Source organism: Leopardus geoffroyi, chromosome B2 (assembly GCF_018350155.1).
Source record: "Leopardus geoffroyi isolate Oge1 chromosome B2, O.geoffroyi_Oge1_pat1.0, whole genome shotgun sequence".
Lineage (NCBI taxonomy): Eukaryota > Metazoa > Chordata > Mammalia > Carnivora > Felidae > Leopardus > Leopardus geoffroyi.
Window position 1 is genome coordinate 116,760,456 of NC_059332.1, and position 17,434 is coordinate 116,777,889.

General features: G+C 37.4%; 1 protein-coding gene across 8 annotated transcripts in view; it reads left to right on the top strand.

The window, feature by feature from the left end:
• The window catches only part of LAMA2 (laminin subunit alpha 2), a 614,828-nt gene that overhangs the window by 368,620 nt on the left and 228,774 nt on the right, over positions 1-17,434 (top strand). For 5 of the 8 annotated variants that reach the window (XM_045499528.1, XM_045499531.1, XM_045499530.1 and 2 more), the window contains 3 exons: positions 4,462-4,673; positions 11,321-11,427; positions 12,186-12,449. In XM_045499528.1, the coding sequence (XP_045355484.1) occupies positions 4,462-4,673; positions 11,321-11,427; positions 12,186-12,449 (583 nt within the window). The remainder of the gene's footprint in view (positions 1-4,461; positions 4,674-11,320; positions 11,428-12,185; positions 12,450-17,434) is intronic. The other 3 variants (XM_045499534.1, XM_045499535.1, XM_045499536.1) reach the window with 1 other exon arrangement.

Consider the following 17,434-nt stretch of genomic DNA (forward strand, 5'->3'; position numbering starts at 1 on the left):
GAGAATGTTTTAAACAAAAGGGAGGTTAAGGGAATGAGGTATTCACCATGGCACCTTGCTAAGATTCTGGATATCTATCATCTGGTCATGGGGAGGAAAAAAATAGAAAAAAATAAGAGAAAGTATCTATAAGGGCAAAAAGGGATGAATGTTGGAGCATCAAGAGGAATTTAAAAGAACATGGAGAAAAAGTGAGCTAAATGCTGATGACACCTTCTCTCCTGGGCACCAAGCTACTTTCAGAATAAGTTTGTAGCCTCAGCAACATATCCTGCTTAATGGAAAGACACTTAAAAAGACTGTGGCAAGTTGGCCCAGTGGGATACATAGAACCACATGAAAGTTAATGAGCTATGTGGACCCTTTTAACCCTGTCCCCTCCCTAGCTGCCCAGATTTTAACAACTCCTCCGCAAGTGAGGGGAGAGAGGTCAATGTCAAGACTAATTTCACAATGGCCACTGAGAATACAAAGGATATTACAACCTAATATCTTAAAATTTGGAAAATACACCTACAGTTTTATCCACATGATTCATATTCTAGGTCAGAAAAGTTTATTTTTCCTTTTAAAATTTCAATTCCCAAATCTTATTTAGATATTCTCTGCTTCATAAATTCCTGACTCTGAATTGAGTCTAACTGCCCTATTACCACTATGCTGATGAGAATTTCTACTCATGCCTGAATCTCCTTGAACCCTTGAGGTTCAGATGGAGCATGTGGAGGTACAGAAATTTAAAAAAGCAAGACAGTCATAGTTAACATGGTAACACCATTAGGAAAATTATGACTCCAAGGAAGGTTCCAAAGTCTGCTCCTATGTGGTTGGGCAATTTGTATACTGCACAAAAGTCCTCAGCCAAGGGGGAAATTGGGAGCTAGAGTCCAGGGTGCTCAGTATGTCTACTCTCTCTTCACTTTTCTGCACATGACAGAAAGAACCCTTTTTTTCTAATTTTCAGTGAGGAACCACGTATGTTGGCAAACTCATTGGGTCCTTAGCTGATTCAATCACCTGGGAGGTATTAAGAATCCAGTGTTACTGCACAAGCCCTGCCGTTTATACCCCAGCCACTCTCCCTCTGTGCCTTTGCCAACACTGTTCCCTCTGACCACAGGACTGCAGTCCTTCCACTCCTCCACCTGAGACTTACCCTGCTCAACTTTTAAAATTCAACTCTAGGGGCACCTGGGTGGCTCAGTCGATTAAGCGGCTGACTCTTTTTTTCTTTTTTCTTTTTTCCTGAAAGAGAAAGAGTGTGAGTAGGGGAGGGGCAGAGAGAGGGAGACACAGAATCTGAAGCAGGTTCCAGGCTCTGAGCTGTCAGCACAGAGTCTGACGTGGGGCTCAAACTCACGAACCATGAGATTGTGCCCCAAGCCGAAGTCTGATGCTTAACCAACTGAGCCACCCAGGTGCCCCTTAAGCGACTGACTCTTGATTTCAGGTCAGGTTCCTGAGAATGAGCCCTGTATTGTGCAGAGCCTGCTTGGGATTGTCTCTCTCTCTCTCTCTCTCTCTCTCTCTCTCTCTCTCTCTCTTCCCCTTTCCTTGCTCTCTCTCTCTCTCTCTTAAAATAAATAAACATTAAAAAAAAGAATTCAACTCTATCACCCCAAAAGTGTCCTTGATGAATCCTAATCTGAGTTGGTTGCCCTTTTCTGTGTTTTCACAAGAACATTGGCTTCTCTCTAGTAGCTCCCTGCCACATTTTTAAGCTCATCTTTCTTCTCTACAGACTGCCGTGTAAAGGCTGTGCCGTGTTTATGTTCATGATGAAGTGCTCAGTAGGTGTTTGAGGGGGGGCAGGAGGGGAAAAGAGCAAGAGCCTTTCTATTTTGCTCAGAGAAATTGAAGCACTGTTTTCAGTATATAGATAATGGGAACAGAGGCCGCATATTTTAGGGAAAAGTTACTGTAAAAATGATGGAGCAGAGCAAGAGAACTCTTGCCAGTGTTGCTCTGGCTTCTCATTGTCATTTCACTCTTGCTGTCCTCTCTCTCCCTCTCCCATCTCTTGCTCTAATACTGTTCCTAAGTCATCAGTGGAGAGAACCATTTTACATAATTGCCTGTGGTATCTAGAATCTCATTACATTAGAGAGTCTTTTTGTAAAATATTGCAATTGGATATGAAAAAAGTTAGCAGATGTGGAAAGGAACAGTGACTTTGTATTGTCAGGATATCTAACTGTAGCAAGGAATCCAATAAACTGCTAAAAAAATATCCTCATTTTGCCTTGCGTATGAAAATCAGACAATCTGAGATTTCAAATTACAGTTCGTTTGTGTAGAGTGAAAATCCGAGAGACTGGCAAGGTCTAAAGGGCTGTCGTTCACACTAATTTTAATTAAGTGAATCCAACTTGATCAGTCTATAAAACATTATTATTATTAACAAAAGTTATATAATTAGCAGTATAATATTCGCTGACCCTAGAATTACTTTTTAATCTCTACTGAAACATTTTTATGTCTCTAGAGCTACTACTATTCTATGTATGGAAACACACACATATATACACTGGTAATAGAACCTGGCATATGATTATGTGTCATGTATATTCAATAAGCTTTCTTTCATGTCCTACAACAAAAAAATAAAGGCTGCTTCTTCAGTTATTCTACTTAATTGCAATTATTTTCTCATGAACTAAAGGTTCTCTTCATTGTGGGAAAATTTTGGACTTATTAATTGGTATCTATGTTAAGAAAAGTTCCCAGATCTTGTTATATAATACCGTCTCTCCTGAGGGCAGTAAGTCATTTTGAGGAAAGTGAGCTGAAAATAATGGGTTTTCGTTGGCTGTGATAATGATCATTGTATATTGTTATTCTAGTGGAGCAAAGCCACTCTTTTAATGGTAAACAAAATGAGATGTGAGTATATGTGGATGTGATCATAAACTCTGAATATCAAGTAAGGCAAGGAGAATTGGGTTAAAATTCAAAAGTACCTTCTTATTAGCTTTATGGAAAACCACTTCTGAAGGGATTGTGGGGAAATTTTATACACTAAAACGTAGTTCAGATTTTACAATAGATAATTAATAAGCAATTACATTTGTGGGTGACAGAATTCTTCCAAGCAATATTAACACCATGACTTTCGCAATTTATACAATATTTTGTGGATATAATTAAACCTAGCAATTTAATTTAAAAAATTATGATAAAAGGTTAATTCTCTATAAAGCAAGACTATTATGGCACCTACACATGTTCTAGAAAATGTAAAGTGATTAATGACTTTGCCCCATAATTGCGATGTTATTAAAATATCCTCATATGATGTAATGGATTTAAATCATTTCTATTTTGAATGGTAGAGAGCATTTCTCTACACAGTGACTTTTATGTCCGTGAGTAGATGAGCATAAAAGTAGTGGACTATTGAAATTATATTCCCCCACATTGTTTTTGTTCCCCTTCAGTTTTGATCCTTGCTGTACAAGACAGATGACAGAGCTAGCCTGACTGTAAGCCTATAGATGCACTGTTTTGTTTCTCCTTTCACAAGTGTGGCTTAATATGAAGCATGAGCAAATGTAACTGAAAGAGAAGGCAGAGCAGAATAGAAATCGATGCCTCCTAAAAGCGTGTATCTGTGCATCTGTGACATTGAGTAGCATTTTGAAACAACATATGGATAAAGGGAATTTTGATAATATAATTTAAAAAATCTCCTCTGCTATGCCTCATAAATAAACAAACTTGTTTTTCCAATATATTGTAGAGTAGCATCTAGTCCTTAAGACAAGAGACCTACAGTTTGCTAATATGAGTTGTGGGCACAATTAAGCATCACCTTACGGCACGTACATAGGATGCCCACATACCTGCTTCTCGCTAAAGGTTCTTCCGTGAAAATCTGCCTCTGTATGCATATGCAAATATATACAAACCCATTAGTAATGCAGTGATACCCACAGCCCCCACCTGAATAATAATGAGAATCTTTTGAGTCGCAATTTTCTATTTAATAAATTCTGAATTCTCACTGCTGAATTTCCTTGTACGCCTGTTTCCTCATAACAAGCTTTTGCTACAACAACAAAAAGTGTGAACCTTACATATTTGTACAGAAAACAACCAATTGGAGTAGATACATATGATGTGTTGCACTACAAAGGCTTTCCAACACGGACCTGGATTCCTCTAGAGTGCCAGCAGCAGATTTCTTATTATGCTTTGGTCTCGTCTTCAGTGCCAGTGACAAGATTTTTTTTTTTTTCCTGGCTGAAATCTAATTACTAGTGGGGCTGGCAGGATTTCATCTTGTATCTACACTGCAGTTATAGAAAAACATTTTTAATCACCTTGCATTTGAGAAAAGGAACACTTAAAAGGAAAACATATCATCCTGGGAGAGGGTAGTATGAAAAGTATATAAACATTGCTTCCGATGGGCTTTATGAGTTCCTCCCAAATACTCACTGATGAAATTTTACCCCTTAGGTGTGCAGAAGGCTATTTTGGACAACCTTCTGTACCTGGAGGATCATGTCAGCCATGCCAATGCAATGACAACCTTGACTTCTCCATCCCTGGCAGCTGTGACAGCTTGTCTGGCTCCTGTCTGATATGTAAGCCAGGTACAACAGGCCGGTACTGTGAGCTCTGTGCTGATGGATATTTTGGAGACGCAGTTGATGCAAAGAACTGTCAGCGTAAGTCCTGAACTATTGACGCCTGTGACAGAATTGATGCATTGCACCTCAAAGCAGCTGATGAGTTCTTGAGTGGGGATTGGAGGGTAGGAAATTATGTGCAATACATGTGTGATAGATGCACAGCCTATACACAGAGTCTGCATATTCTAAAATATTTCTTTGTACTAATAGAGTAAATCCTTTGAAAATAGCTGCATTGTCAGAGTGTTGTTTTTCAAAGGATGCACATATCTTTATTTACATGTGGAAGGAAGATTTTAAAATCACCTTGTGTCCATGGTAGGAGAGAAGAATTTAGAAAAACTAGGTAAGTCCCATTTATCCTTATTATTTGTTTCAATTGTAGTCATTTTCTTCAAATGAATTTTTGTCCATATTATTTCTTTAGTACCTGTCTGGAGGTGTTAATCTGTTATGCTTTCATATGTGAACTCTACATTCTTGCATTTCATAATAGGTGCCCATATTTCCACACTGGCATTTATAATTCTTGAATGATTGACCTTCACCGTGGGACTATTCACAGAATGATATTTCTGTGTTTCCTTTCACAAAATTAGCTCTTGTAGGGCTTCGTCTGTGTTCATTAGTGCACATCTCCTGTTTCTTCCACTTCCCTGGCCTCATTATTCAGTATTGCGTAAAATCAAATAATGCTTTGTATTCGCAGTAGTGCAATATGCAAGGGAAATCTTGTGGTGCAGAGTCCAGTGGAATGTGAATCCGTGTCAGCACCCAAGTATTTTATGTGCCATCCTTGACTTCACCTGCCACCATCATCTTTAGGTAGAGCCAGTTATGATGCCAACACTTCACTCTGTCAAGTTCATTACGTAAGAAGGGGCCCTTCCAGTCACTCAGTTGGGACCTACGACCTGCAAAATTATAGAGACCGCTAGAAATGTAGTCTTTTCACTGTCTCTGCTGTAAACACCAAAGACCTGGTGGGACACCCCACTTCAATAACCAACCTCATAGGGCTGGAAGATGCGTGCCAGATTCTTGTCATTTGCAAATCACAGTTGGTTAAACAAAAAACAAATCACTCTCTAGGACAATAAGCATCTGTTGATATCGCCTGTAAATTGGTATTTTTAAAAGTTTTTTTTTTTAAGTTTATTTATTTGTTTTAGAGAGAAAACACAAGCAGGGGAGGGGCAGAGAGAGAGGGAGACACAGAATCCGAAGCAGGCTCCAGGCTCTAGCCTCTGAGCTGTCAGCACAGAGCCCAACACGGGGCTCGAACTCACGAACCATGCTATCAAGACCTGAGCTAAAGTCAGACGCTCAACTGACTGAGCCATCCAGGTGCCCCAGTATTTTTTTTAAAGGCAAGATTTCCAATAGGCACAGAAGCACACTTTACCTGTATAAAATCATAAGGGGCTTAAGAAGTTCTCCCATTCAAAGACATCATCTAAGATCAACACTTTCTGGCCATGTGACCCTGGACAAGACAGTTGACCTCACTGGGATTCAGTTTCCTCATTTACATAAAGGGTCATGATTTTCTGTGAGGTTTCAAGGATCCAGCCCAGAGAGAGTGTCCAGTGTGCCGCTTGGACCTGGGATGCTCACAGAGAGGAGTGCCTTTGGTAGCAGTGTTCATAGTAGTTGTATCTGTGGGTCACTCATTTTAGAGCTGTGTTCATTGTTTAGTGACCTCCTTTTCCGTCTTCCATTAAGCCCCTCCATAAAGTTGAGGAGACATTGTTCCACTCATTTTATTGTGATAAATTGGGGATCTGTGGCATAAGAACACATAGGAGAATATGGTATAGAAACATTTTGAACCATTACATTTTTATACCACTTGCTATGAAGCACATATAGAAAAGATTAGAGTTTTTAATGATCTTCAACATATAAAAATATAAGAAATATACTTATTTTGATAATTTTCTTACATATATTAGTTTATCTATGCATAGGTAGTAAACCTCAAGAAAAGAAAATTCATGATAAACCATTATTTTAGTTGCCTCTAGGTTTGCTCATGAAAAGTACACCACTACAAAGAAATGTATTTTGCTTTTGAAATTTATGTTATTGTTTGTGTCCTACATTTCATTTTAAAATGCCACTTAAAACTTTATATTGCCTTTGTGGGTTCTTTTTTCAAGTTTTTATTTTAATTCCAGTTAGTGAATATATAATGTAATATTAGTTTTGGGAGTAGAATTCATCACCTACATAAAACACCCGGTGCTCATCACAAGTGTCCTCCTTGACACCCATCTCCCATTTAACCCATCCCTCTGTTCACCTCCCTCCATCAACCCTCAGTTTGATCTCTATAGTTAAGAGTCTATTATTATGGTTTTCCCCTCTCCTTTCCCTGCTACGTTCATCTGTTTTGTTTCTTAACTTCCACTTATGAGTGAAATCATATATGTGTCTTCCTCTTACTGACTTGCTTTGCTTAGCATAATACATGTCATTGCAAACAGCAAGATTTCGTTCTTTTTATGTCTAAGTAATATTCCACTGTATATACATACCACATCTTCTTTATCCATTCATCAGTTGATAGACATTTTGTCTCTTTCCATACTTTGGCTATTGTTGATGATGCTGCTATGGACATTGGGGTGCATGTGTCCCTTTGAATCATTATTTTTGTATATTCTGGATAAATACCTAGTAGTGCAATTGCTAGATAATAGGGAAGTTCTATTTTTAACTTTTTTTTGAGAGAGAGAGAGGTGAAGGGGAGGGGCAGAGGAAGAGGGGGAGAGAGAATCCTAAGCAGACCCCACGCTCAGCACAGAGCCCAATATGGGGCTCCATCTCACCACCATAATACCATGACCTGAGCCAAAATCAAGAGTTGGATGCTCAACTGACTGAACCACCAGGCACCCCTATTTTTAACTTTTTGAGAAACCTTCATACTGTTTTCCAAAGTGGCTACATCAGTTTGCATTCCCACCAACATTGGTTTAAGAGAGTTCCTTCTTCACACCTTCACCAACTTTTTTCCTATGTTGTTAATTTTACCCATTCTGATAGGTGTGAGGTGGTATCTTATCGTGGTTTTGACTTGTATTTCCCTGAGGATGAGTGATGTTGAACATCTTTTTGTGTGTCTGTTACCCATCTGTATGTCTTCTTTGGAAAACTGTCTATTCATTCTCCCCATCTCTTCACTGGCTTATTTGTTTTTTGGGTGTTGAGTTTGTAAGTTCTTTATAGATTTTAGATAGTAACCTTTTCTCAGGTATGTCATTTGCAAATATCTTCTCCCATTTCAAAGATTTCCTTTTAGTTTTGTTGAATGTTTCCTTCACTCTGCAGAAAGTTTTTTTTTTCTTGATGAAGTCCTAATAGTTTGAGTTTTCTTTAGTTCCCCTTGCTTCTAGAGATGTGTCTAAGAAGAAGTTGCTATGGCCGATGCCAAAGAGGTTGCTACCTATATTCTTCTCTAGGATTTTGATGGGTTTAGGTCTCACATTTATATCTTTCATCCATTTTAAATTTATTTCTGTGTATGGTGTAAGAAAATGGTCCAGTTCCATTCTTCTGCATGTTGCTGTCCAGTTTTCCCAACACCCTTTGTTGAAGAGACTTTCTTCCTTGGATATCCTTTTCTGCTTTGTCAAAGATTAGTTAACCATATAGTTGTGGGTCCATTTGTGAATTTTCTATTCTGTTCCATTGACCTATGTGTCTGTTTTGTGCCAGTTCCATACTGTCTTGATGACTACAGCTTTATGATATAGCTTGAAGTCTGGAATCATGATGCCTCCAGATTTGCTCTTCTTTTTCAAGATTGCTTTGGTTATTCATAGTCTTTTGTGGTTCCATACAAATTTTAGAATTGTTTGTTCTAGCTCTCTGCAAAATGCTGTTGGTATTTTGATAGGGATTGCATTAAATGTGTAGATTGCTTTGGGTAGTAGAGACATCTTAACAATATTTGCTCTTCCATCCATGAGCATGGAACATTTTTCCATTTCTGTGTGTCTTCTTCAATTTCTTTCATAAGTGTCCTGTAGTTTTCAGAATACAGATCTTTTGCCTCTTTGGTTAGGTTTATTCCTAGGTATCCTATGGTTTTTGGTGCAATTGTAAATAGGATCGATTCCTTGATTTCTCTTCCTGAGGCTTCATTATTGGTGTACAGAAATACAGAAGATTTTTGTATGTTGATTTTGTATCCTGTCACTGCTTTTGTTATTTTTAAGATTACGTTAAGTTATGGTAAATTTAATCCTATATTCCTCATCCTGAGAAAAAAGGACTTATAAATTCTAAATTATTTGGGGTTTAAAAAATTGAAGTATAATATATATGAGACTCACATAAAGAAAGTGAAAGTATATTGTAATAGGGATGTGAGGACAGATGGTAGCTGCACTTGTGATGAACATAATATAATGTATAATTGAATCACTACATTGTTCACCTGAAACTAATGTAACATTATATGTTAACTATACTCAATTAAAAAAACATTAATAAAAATTAATTTTAAAAAGAAATTGAAAGCATATATAACAATTCTAGTGGCAAGTGAAGTAGACATTTACAAAAAGTATTTCTCTTAGTCTTTTCTCACACCCCTGCTATGGAGTATGCTTACTTAGGCTATTGTCTGAGGAATCGGAGACTGCAGCTAAGGTCAATTCTTCAATGGCCACCAAACATGTATCCACTTAGCAGACACAAAAGGTCAAATCCCTGGAAGGAAAATCAGCCAGTTTTTGGGAAAGCAGTAGAACTAAGTAGAACCTTGAGCCAGGAGAACAGGAAAATAGCATAGGCTGATGGAAGAGCTATTTACGATGTAGTTATAAGTTGTGCTCAAACAAAGTATCCAAAGACATGAGGTATTGGATAAAATTTACCAAAACCATCTATGAATGTTCTAAATTTTTCTGTCATCTCCTCCTCACATATTTATTCTGGTGTCAATGCAATTATATGTACCATTAAAGTATACCTGTAGGGTGCGTCATTAATTACGTTCTATTTGTGAAAAGTCCCTTTAATTGTTAGACTGATTTATTATGTTTCAGGATAGTATCAAACAGCTTCATCACGTAAAAATGATAAAAGATTACTTAAACCAAATATATTGGAAACAGTATACAAATTGTAAAACAAAGTGATTTTTAAAAATTATAATGCTATATTCCTAATACGCTTGAAACAGCATCTTCATTTTATGTATTTTTAATTGAAAATATTTGACATATGACATTGTGTAAATATAAGGTGCACAGCATCTTACTTTGATATACTTATATATTGCAATATGATGATCATTGTAGAGATATTTATTCCCTTGCACAATATAGTACAATATTGTCTATATTTTTATACTGTGTAATAGAGCACCGTAGCTCATTTACCATTCACCATTTACTACTTGCAAGTGTGTACCCTAAACAACAACAATTTTACCCCCCAACCCTCCATCCCCTAGTAACTACCATTTTACTGTCTGTTTTATTATGAGTTTAATTTTTTTAGATTCTGCATCTAGATGAAATCATGCAGTAGTTAGCTTTCTTTATATGACATCTTCCATTTAGCGTAATGTGGTCAAGGTCCATCTGTATTGTTGCAAATGGTAGGATATTCTCCTTTCTCATGGCTGAATAATATTCCATTGTGTATATATACCATATCTTTTTTATCCATTCATCTTTGATGGACATTGACATTTTTCCGTATCTTGGCTACTGAGAAAAATGCTGCAGTGAACATAGGAGTGTACATATCTCTTCAAAATACTGTTTTCATTTCCTTTAAGTATATACTCAGTAGTAGAATTGCTGGGTTATATGCTAGTTCTATTTTCAAGTTGTTTGAGGGACCTCCACCTTGTTTTCCAAAGTGGTTGGATCAATTTACATTCCCACTAACAGTGTATAAGAGTAAGTCTTCAAGACATTCTTCAGCATCTGTTCTTTCTTGTCTTCTTGATAATAGCCATTCTAACAGGTATAAGGTAATATCTCATTGTGGTTTTGATTTGCATTTCTTTGAGGATTAGTGATGTTTAACATCTTTTCACATGCCTGTTGGCCGTTTTGATATCCTTGTTGGAAAAAATGTCTACTTAACTCTTCTGTCTTACATACTTTTCTAATCTTAAAGGTGTGTGTCTAGGTACAATATATAATATTCACTCTCAAAATCAAAATAACAATGACTACATTAATGTTTTAATAGCATCTGCTGTGCCAAGCACTGTGGTATAGCTTTACGTGAATCATCTCCACAGCTTGTAAAGTTGTAAGGATCAAAGGATATAATGCCTAATGGAACACCTAGCAAATCAGAAAACACTCTTTTTTTTTTTTTTAAGTTTACTTATTTATTTTGAGAGAGACTGAGACAGCATGAATTGGGGAAGGACGGAGAGAGAGATGGATACAGAGAAACCCAAGTAGGATCTGTACCAGTGGTGCAGAGCCTGACGTGGAGCTTGAACTCATGAAACCACAAGATCATGACCTGAGCCAAAACCAAGAGTCGGACACTTAACCAACTGAGCCACCCAGCCACCATAAAAACATTGTGTTCTAAAACTTAGTTGCCAATGTTACCATCTGGGGGATATTATTATTTAACAAGCCTATTAAGACTGTTGGAAATGTTTTCCCAACCAAAGATGTCTTTTCTCTTTGCAGCTTGTCGCTGTAATGTCAACAGCTCCTTGTCCGAGAGTTGCCATGCTAGGACAGGACAGTGTGAATGCAAACCTAATGTGCAAGGACTGCGGTGTGATGAGTGTAAGGTAAGGAGTAGGAGCTGGCCATGAGTTACTTCCTCCTTGAAAATGTTCATTAGCTTTCAACGACATACATATGAGTATATTGAAAGAGGAGTTCAGGATTATACAATCCTACATGTACAATCACTGTGATCATTGGAGAGTTTTTCCAAAATAGAACAAAATTTGCTGTGCACTAGCATTTGGCCTTCAACCTATATTTCCTTGGCAGCAAATTTGTATAATATTTACTGTAATTCAGATGTTTCTGAAACAAAGAAGCTATAAATTTAATCTCAATCTGCAGTGAGTAAAATACTCTTTGCTTTTATATTGTTGGCAGAATGAAATGTGTCACACCCTTTGTTTTTAGCAAACACTTTGTTCTGGTTCTATCGTTGACAAGTTAGTTACAGGGAGCATTCTACTTCAGAAAAGTTTTCAGTAGAGAAGCTAATCAACATAGTTTTATATACACCATTTTTGTAAAATGAAACAAAATTCACAACATGTTGCTGTCCGTTCCTGAACGTTTTGCCCTGCCTTCAGTATGGCAAACCCCTTGAGATTCCTCCACGAGAGTGATGGATTTGCACTACCTACTTCTTATAAAAATGTATTTTGGGTTATAAAGACTTAAACCGAACGAGCATTTCTCAGATGGCAAACTGGCCTTTCTGTACTAAGTTTGGAAATACCTTCTGCCTCTATCTCTTGAATAATACCAAATGCTCTTTTGTTTCTTTGTTTTCTTTGTTTTCTTTTTCTGTTGGCTTTTAAAGCCCGATATGTGGTGGGATCCAGAGAAGCACTTCTGTGTGTTATGTGACTGCAGTCTCGTTGGTTCTGTGACACCACAGTGTGATATTACAGGAAGATGTGCATGTAAATCTGGCTTCGTAGGGAGACACTGCAACCTCAGCAGGCAGGTGCACCGACAGGAGGAGCAGTCACAGAGAGTGCACCGGGTGCTGGGGCCTCCTCAGAGGTGGGGTTTCAGCAGCTCCAGCGGGTGCCCTCGGGGAGCCTATCGGCCCCCAGCTCCGGTAATCCCAGAGGCGCTGCATGGCTCATGCCTCCGCATGCTGTGTTCCGTGTGCTGCCGCTGACCTTTCCCGATGGCATTTTTACCAAATAACGGTTGCTCGGTGTGCACAATTGCAAATGTAAACACTAGACCATTCCTGCTTAAAGCTTTGCCTTTTGAAAATAGCTGTCCGTGTATTTTTTTTAATTTTTTAAAATATTTTTTTTAACATTTATTCACTTTCTGAGAGCCAGAGACAGAGTACAAGCAGGGGAGGGGCAGAGAGAGAGGGAGACACAGAATCCAAGATGCGCTCCAGGCTCTGAGCTGTCAGCACAGAACCCCACGTGGGGTTCGGACTCACAAACCCTTGAGATCATGACCTGAACTGAAGTTGGGCGCTTAACCAACTGAGCACCCCCCAGGTGTCCCCTGTTTGTGTATTTTTAAAAGTATGTTCAAGTTCATAGATTCATAAAAGTTTCAGTTGCCCATGGATATGTAGAAGTTTATTTGTAGAAAGCTGTGATCTTACAGGTGGAAGGAATTTCAGACCTCCGAACAGACTCACTTCTGTGAATGAACAAATCTAGCAAAGAAAGTGGCTTTCCCAAGAAAATCCAGCCCATTGATCTGACGTGTTGTTCACATTTCATCAAAATGGATGGCTTTGTTACTTTGCCACATCATAAGCTTGCCCGTATATACAAGTCACACACTCTCACACTGCATGTATACCACATACACTAAGTAAGGAAGCATGTTTTCTACTACAGAAGTTTAGTCCCCCATCTTAGTAGACAAAAGAAAAATACTGGCAGTAAGAGCAAAAGGGAGGAAGGGAAGAGAGAGGAGGAGGAAAGAGAGAAGAATAGGTGCTGGGCCATGTTGCAGACTGACAGGAAATAAGACTTACCAGTGTGGAATCACAGCCTGGTGGGGAGGAGCAGGGAAGGGATAGAAGAAAGTGAGAGTAAAGTAAAAAGTAACAGAGTAGAAAAGAAAAAAAAGAAAGAATGCATTATTCTAGGCTCTTTATTGGCATTTTTGAAAACAATTTTTAATGTTTATTTTATTTTTGAGACAGAGAGAGACAGATCATGGTTGGCGGAAGGGCAGAGAGAGGGAGACACAGAATCTGAAGCAGGCTCCAGGCTCTGAGCTGTCAGCACAGAGCCCGACGTGGGGCTCGAGCCCATCAACCACGAGATCATGACCTGAGCCGAAGTTAGACGCTCAACCAACTGAGCCACTCAGGCGTCCCTCTTTATTGGCATTTTAAGAAAATTAGTTCTGGGGTACCTGGGTGGCTCAGAGGATTAAGCATCCAGCTGGCTCAAGTCATAATCATCTTGTGGTTCATGAGTTTGAGCCCCGCATCGGGCTCTATGCTGATGGCTCAGAGGCTGGAGCCTGCTTCAGATTCTGTGTCTCCCTCTCTCTCTGCACCTTCCCCACTTGCAGTCTGTCTCTGTCTCTTTCTCAAAAATAAATAAACATTAAAAAAATTTATAGTGAAAAAAAAAGAAAATTAGTTCTGGTATTGGTCTGCCTCGGGTCAAATCCCAGCCTCACCACTTCCTAGCTATGACAGTTCCTTAAGTCTTTCTGTAATACACCTTCTTCATCTGTCAGAGGACCCGCTTCATAGGGTATCTAACAGCCTGGATCCTCCAAGAAGCAAATATGAAGAGATTGACTGGGGGAAATGCCTATGAAAGTTGAAGGAGAAGAGAGCATAGTATACAGGGAGCCTCCTGCCGTAGTGCAGGCCTGACTGATGTGAAAGGGGAAAGGGAAGGAAAGATCGAGCAGAAAAGCCTCATTCTGTGCATTTTGCCAAAATGCCAAATGCTTGTCAGGCCAAACGGAAGTGCCCGAGCACCAGTTTTCCGTTTGAGGAATCCTGGATTGGGCAGAAAGAATGTTGGACTTTATTGTAATCAGTCTTTGACCTGGAGAAGCATGACCTGGTGTGGGTTCCTCCGGTGGATCCACAAGAGTGGAAACCGGAGGATGTCAATCAGCCAACTTGCTGCAGATTCCCTCTCTCGCAGGGAGACCTGCCCGGGCACCTCCGTGGCGGGCTCTGGATTGTCATGGGAACAGTACATAAGGCACGCATCTGGAGAGTTCTTAGCAAATTCTAGGTATCATTACTGTTGTTGCCATTGTTGTTATTAGATGAAGAAACCTTTAAAGATTGTTTTTCAAAAACAGATACGTATATTTAAAGTAAAAGAAAGGGATAAAGACTGATCAAAATGTCTCCAAAATATAAATTTAGCAGAAATTCTCTCATTCATGGCCTTTTCCTACATACCCTACAGCACTGTTGTACAAGGTGGTGTTTTGTCCTGAGACCATTTTTCCCCTGAGACAGTATGTGTGAGAGTAGAGAGCTCAGACTCTGGAGCCAGGCTGCCTGACTTGGAACCCTGACTCTACAGTTGGGTAGCTGGTGACCTTAGGCAAATTGCTTGACCTTTCTGTCCTTTGGTTTCCCACTCAGTATAAAGGTGATGGTAATAGCTATCTCCCAGGATTGTCTTGAAGATTCAATGAATTCATATTTGTAAAGAGCTTTAAAACAGTGCTTAGCACGCAGCAAGCACAATACATAAGTGCTGTTGTTATTATCATCCCAAGTGAAAATAATTTACAGATTATCAAGCTTTCCAGCGACACTGGATAAGGACTGTCTCCCATGTTTGTTTTACCTCATTAATCTTGATTACAGACTGGGAACATCTCCTTCTTGAATTTGCTTACCACAGAGATTTTCCCTAGCCTCTGAAATAAAATTTTGTACATCAAATTTAGTAAAATTTTGTTAGTGAAGTTTGTTACTATTTGTTTTGGTATTACTCAATTCTTTAAAACTACATTATTTAAATATTTGAAATGTATGACAGAGAGATTTTTTTTGTACATATTTTTTTACATAATGAACTTTGGAATTTTCTTACTAACTATGATTTGGAAGTTCATGTAATACTATATCGATATATCCATTAAAGATATACATATGCCAAGTGAAGAAAAATTTAGGAAATAAAGATGAATTTGAAGTACTGTCTCTGATTCATATTTCTAAGTCAAGAAAATTTAGGAAATAAATGCAAAATACTTTGCATAAGAAATTCAAATACATCTATGATTCAGACTTTCAAAAACTAATATAGTTTGTTCTAGTCTTTTTTCTATGTATACATGTTTCTATTTGTGTCTGAGGGGCAGTATGTGTGTCATTATAGGTATATAATTGGGGTCATAGTGTATATATGATTTTGTATCCTGATTTTTGAAATTTTGCATAATGCTATATCTTAAGTATATTCCTATCATTAAAACTGCTTCAAAACAGGATTTTAATGATTGAATATTATTTCATAGCATGAATGTATCCTAATTTGATTTATTCAACTTTTTTTTTCTAACATTAAACATTTAAGTACCTCTGCAGTTACTCTCATAAATAATACTGTAATGGGCATGCTCATACTTTAATCATTTTCCGAATTTCTGTTTATTTCTTTAGGTCAGGTATCTAGAATTTTATAGCTAATTTTTTATGAATAAAAATATCATATGTTTTAATCTTCCCTTCCTCCTTTTTTGTTTTATTTATTGTATTTTTTATTTTATATTGATTGCAGTGTTGTTAACATACAGTGTTATATTAGTTTCAGGTGTACAATAAACACAAGACACTTTCTTCTTTAATAATATGGTCAAATCTGAATTTGAACCAGAAATAAAAATAAAGTCAGCAGTAAATCCAAAGATTAAATGATTATCGAACTCAATCGACCCCTTTTATATTTAAAAACCAACACTGTTCTTAGCTATAGTCATATTAAGAGATTAATTTTCAGTGTGATTTTGTTTTCTAGAACTATTTTTCATACTGTTAACAATGGTGAAAATATGTAATAAGCCTTATTCATTTCTCTTTGTGTGGCTTGTATTAAATAGCAAGATTTATTCCTACCAGAAAGTAACGATTAAGTCTAATATTCTAAAATAGGAATTATTTTTACAAAGAAGTAATTACTGAGACTAATTTTTCAGATTAAAATATCATAATAATGTGACATACTTCATATTTTAAAATACAACCTTGATGTGCTTTAAGTAGGATATGCGCTTTTCATTTTTCTAGTAGAGGTAATTTTTAATTTATCCACACTTTCTAAAATAGGCCCTCTTAGGTCATATAACGTGTATTTCAAACCAAAGATAGTAATGAAAACCGATCATAGAAAGTTATTTGTTGTAAACAGATGAAAGATATGCCTAGGAATAACTCATCAGAGAATAAAAGTTTCCCTTCATCTATCTAATCTGGTGCTTTGATGTGTGTTCTCGCGAATCAATTTCAGTTGTTAAAATGAAACCCAAGAAACTATATGTTTGTAAACCAATTATTTTGTCAGCATAGGCATAAACCTGTAAGTTAAATTTATAATGTGAGCCCTAGAATAATGATCAGAAGTATTTATGGAGAGATGACAAAAATTAGATCAAATATTAAAGGAAAAACATCTATTTTAACTGTAGGCATCTGGTCAATAACATTGAAAACATGTTTAACAAGTAGAAGGAGTTCATAAGATTTCAAAGCAATCAATTCAAATTATTAGGAATGAAGCAAGTAAATTTTTAAATTAAAATATTAGTAACACCCATAGCTTAGTTCCACATCACTGTTAAAATCTTGGGAAGCATAGGAACAGGCTGGTGAATATAAAACAGACAAAAGGATCATGCCCTAGTTCTACCATTAATTCTGATAAAATTTTAAAGTAATTGAACTCTTCTTTTTGGATATCGTAGAAAAGGTCCATTAGATGAAGTTACAACCTCATTGTCATAACATCAGTGATGAACCTTGATAACCCATTGGTTTCTCTTTCCTGCCTCCTCTTTTGGCATTGTGCATCTTGTTTCATAATGAATTAATTGATTTAAATTTAATTTTTCTCTTTCTTTTTCTATGCC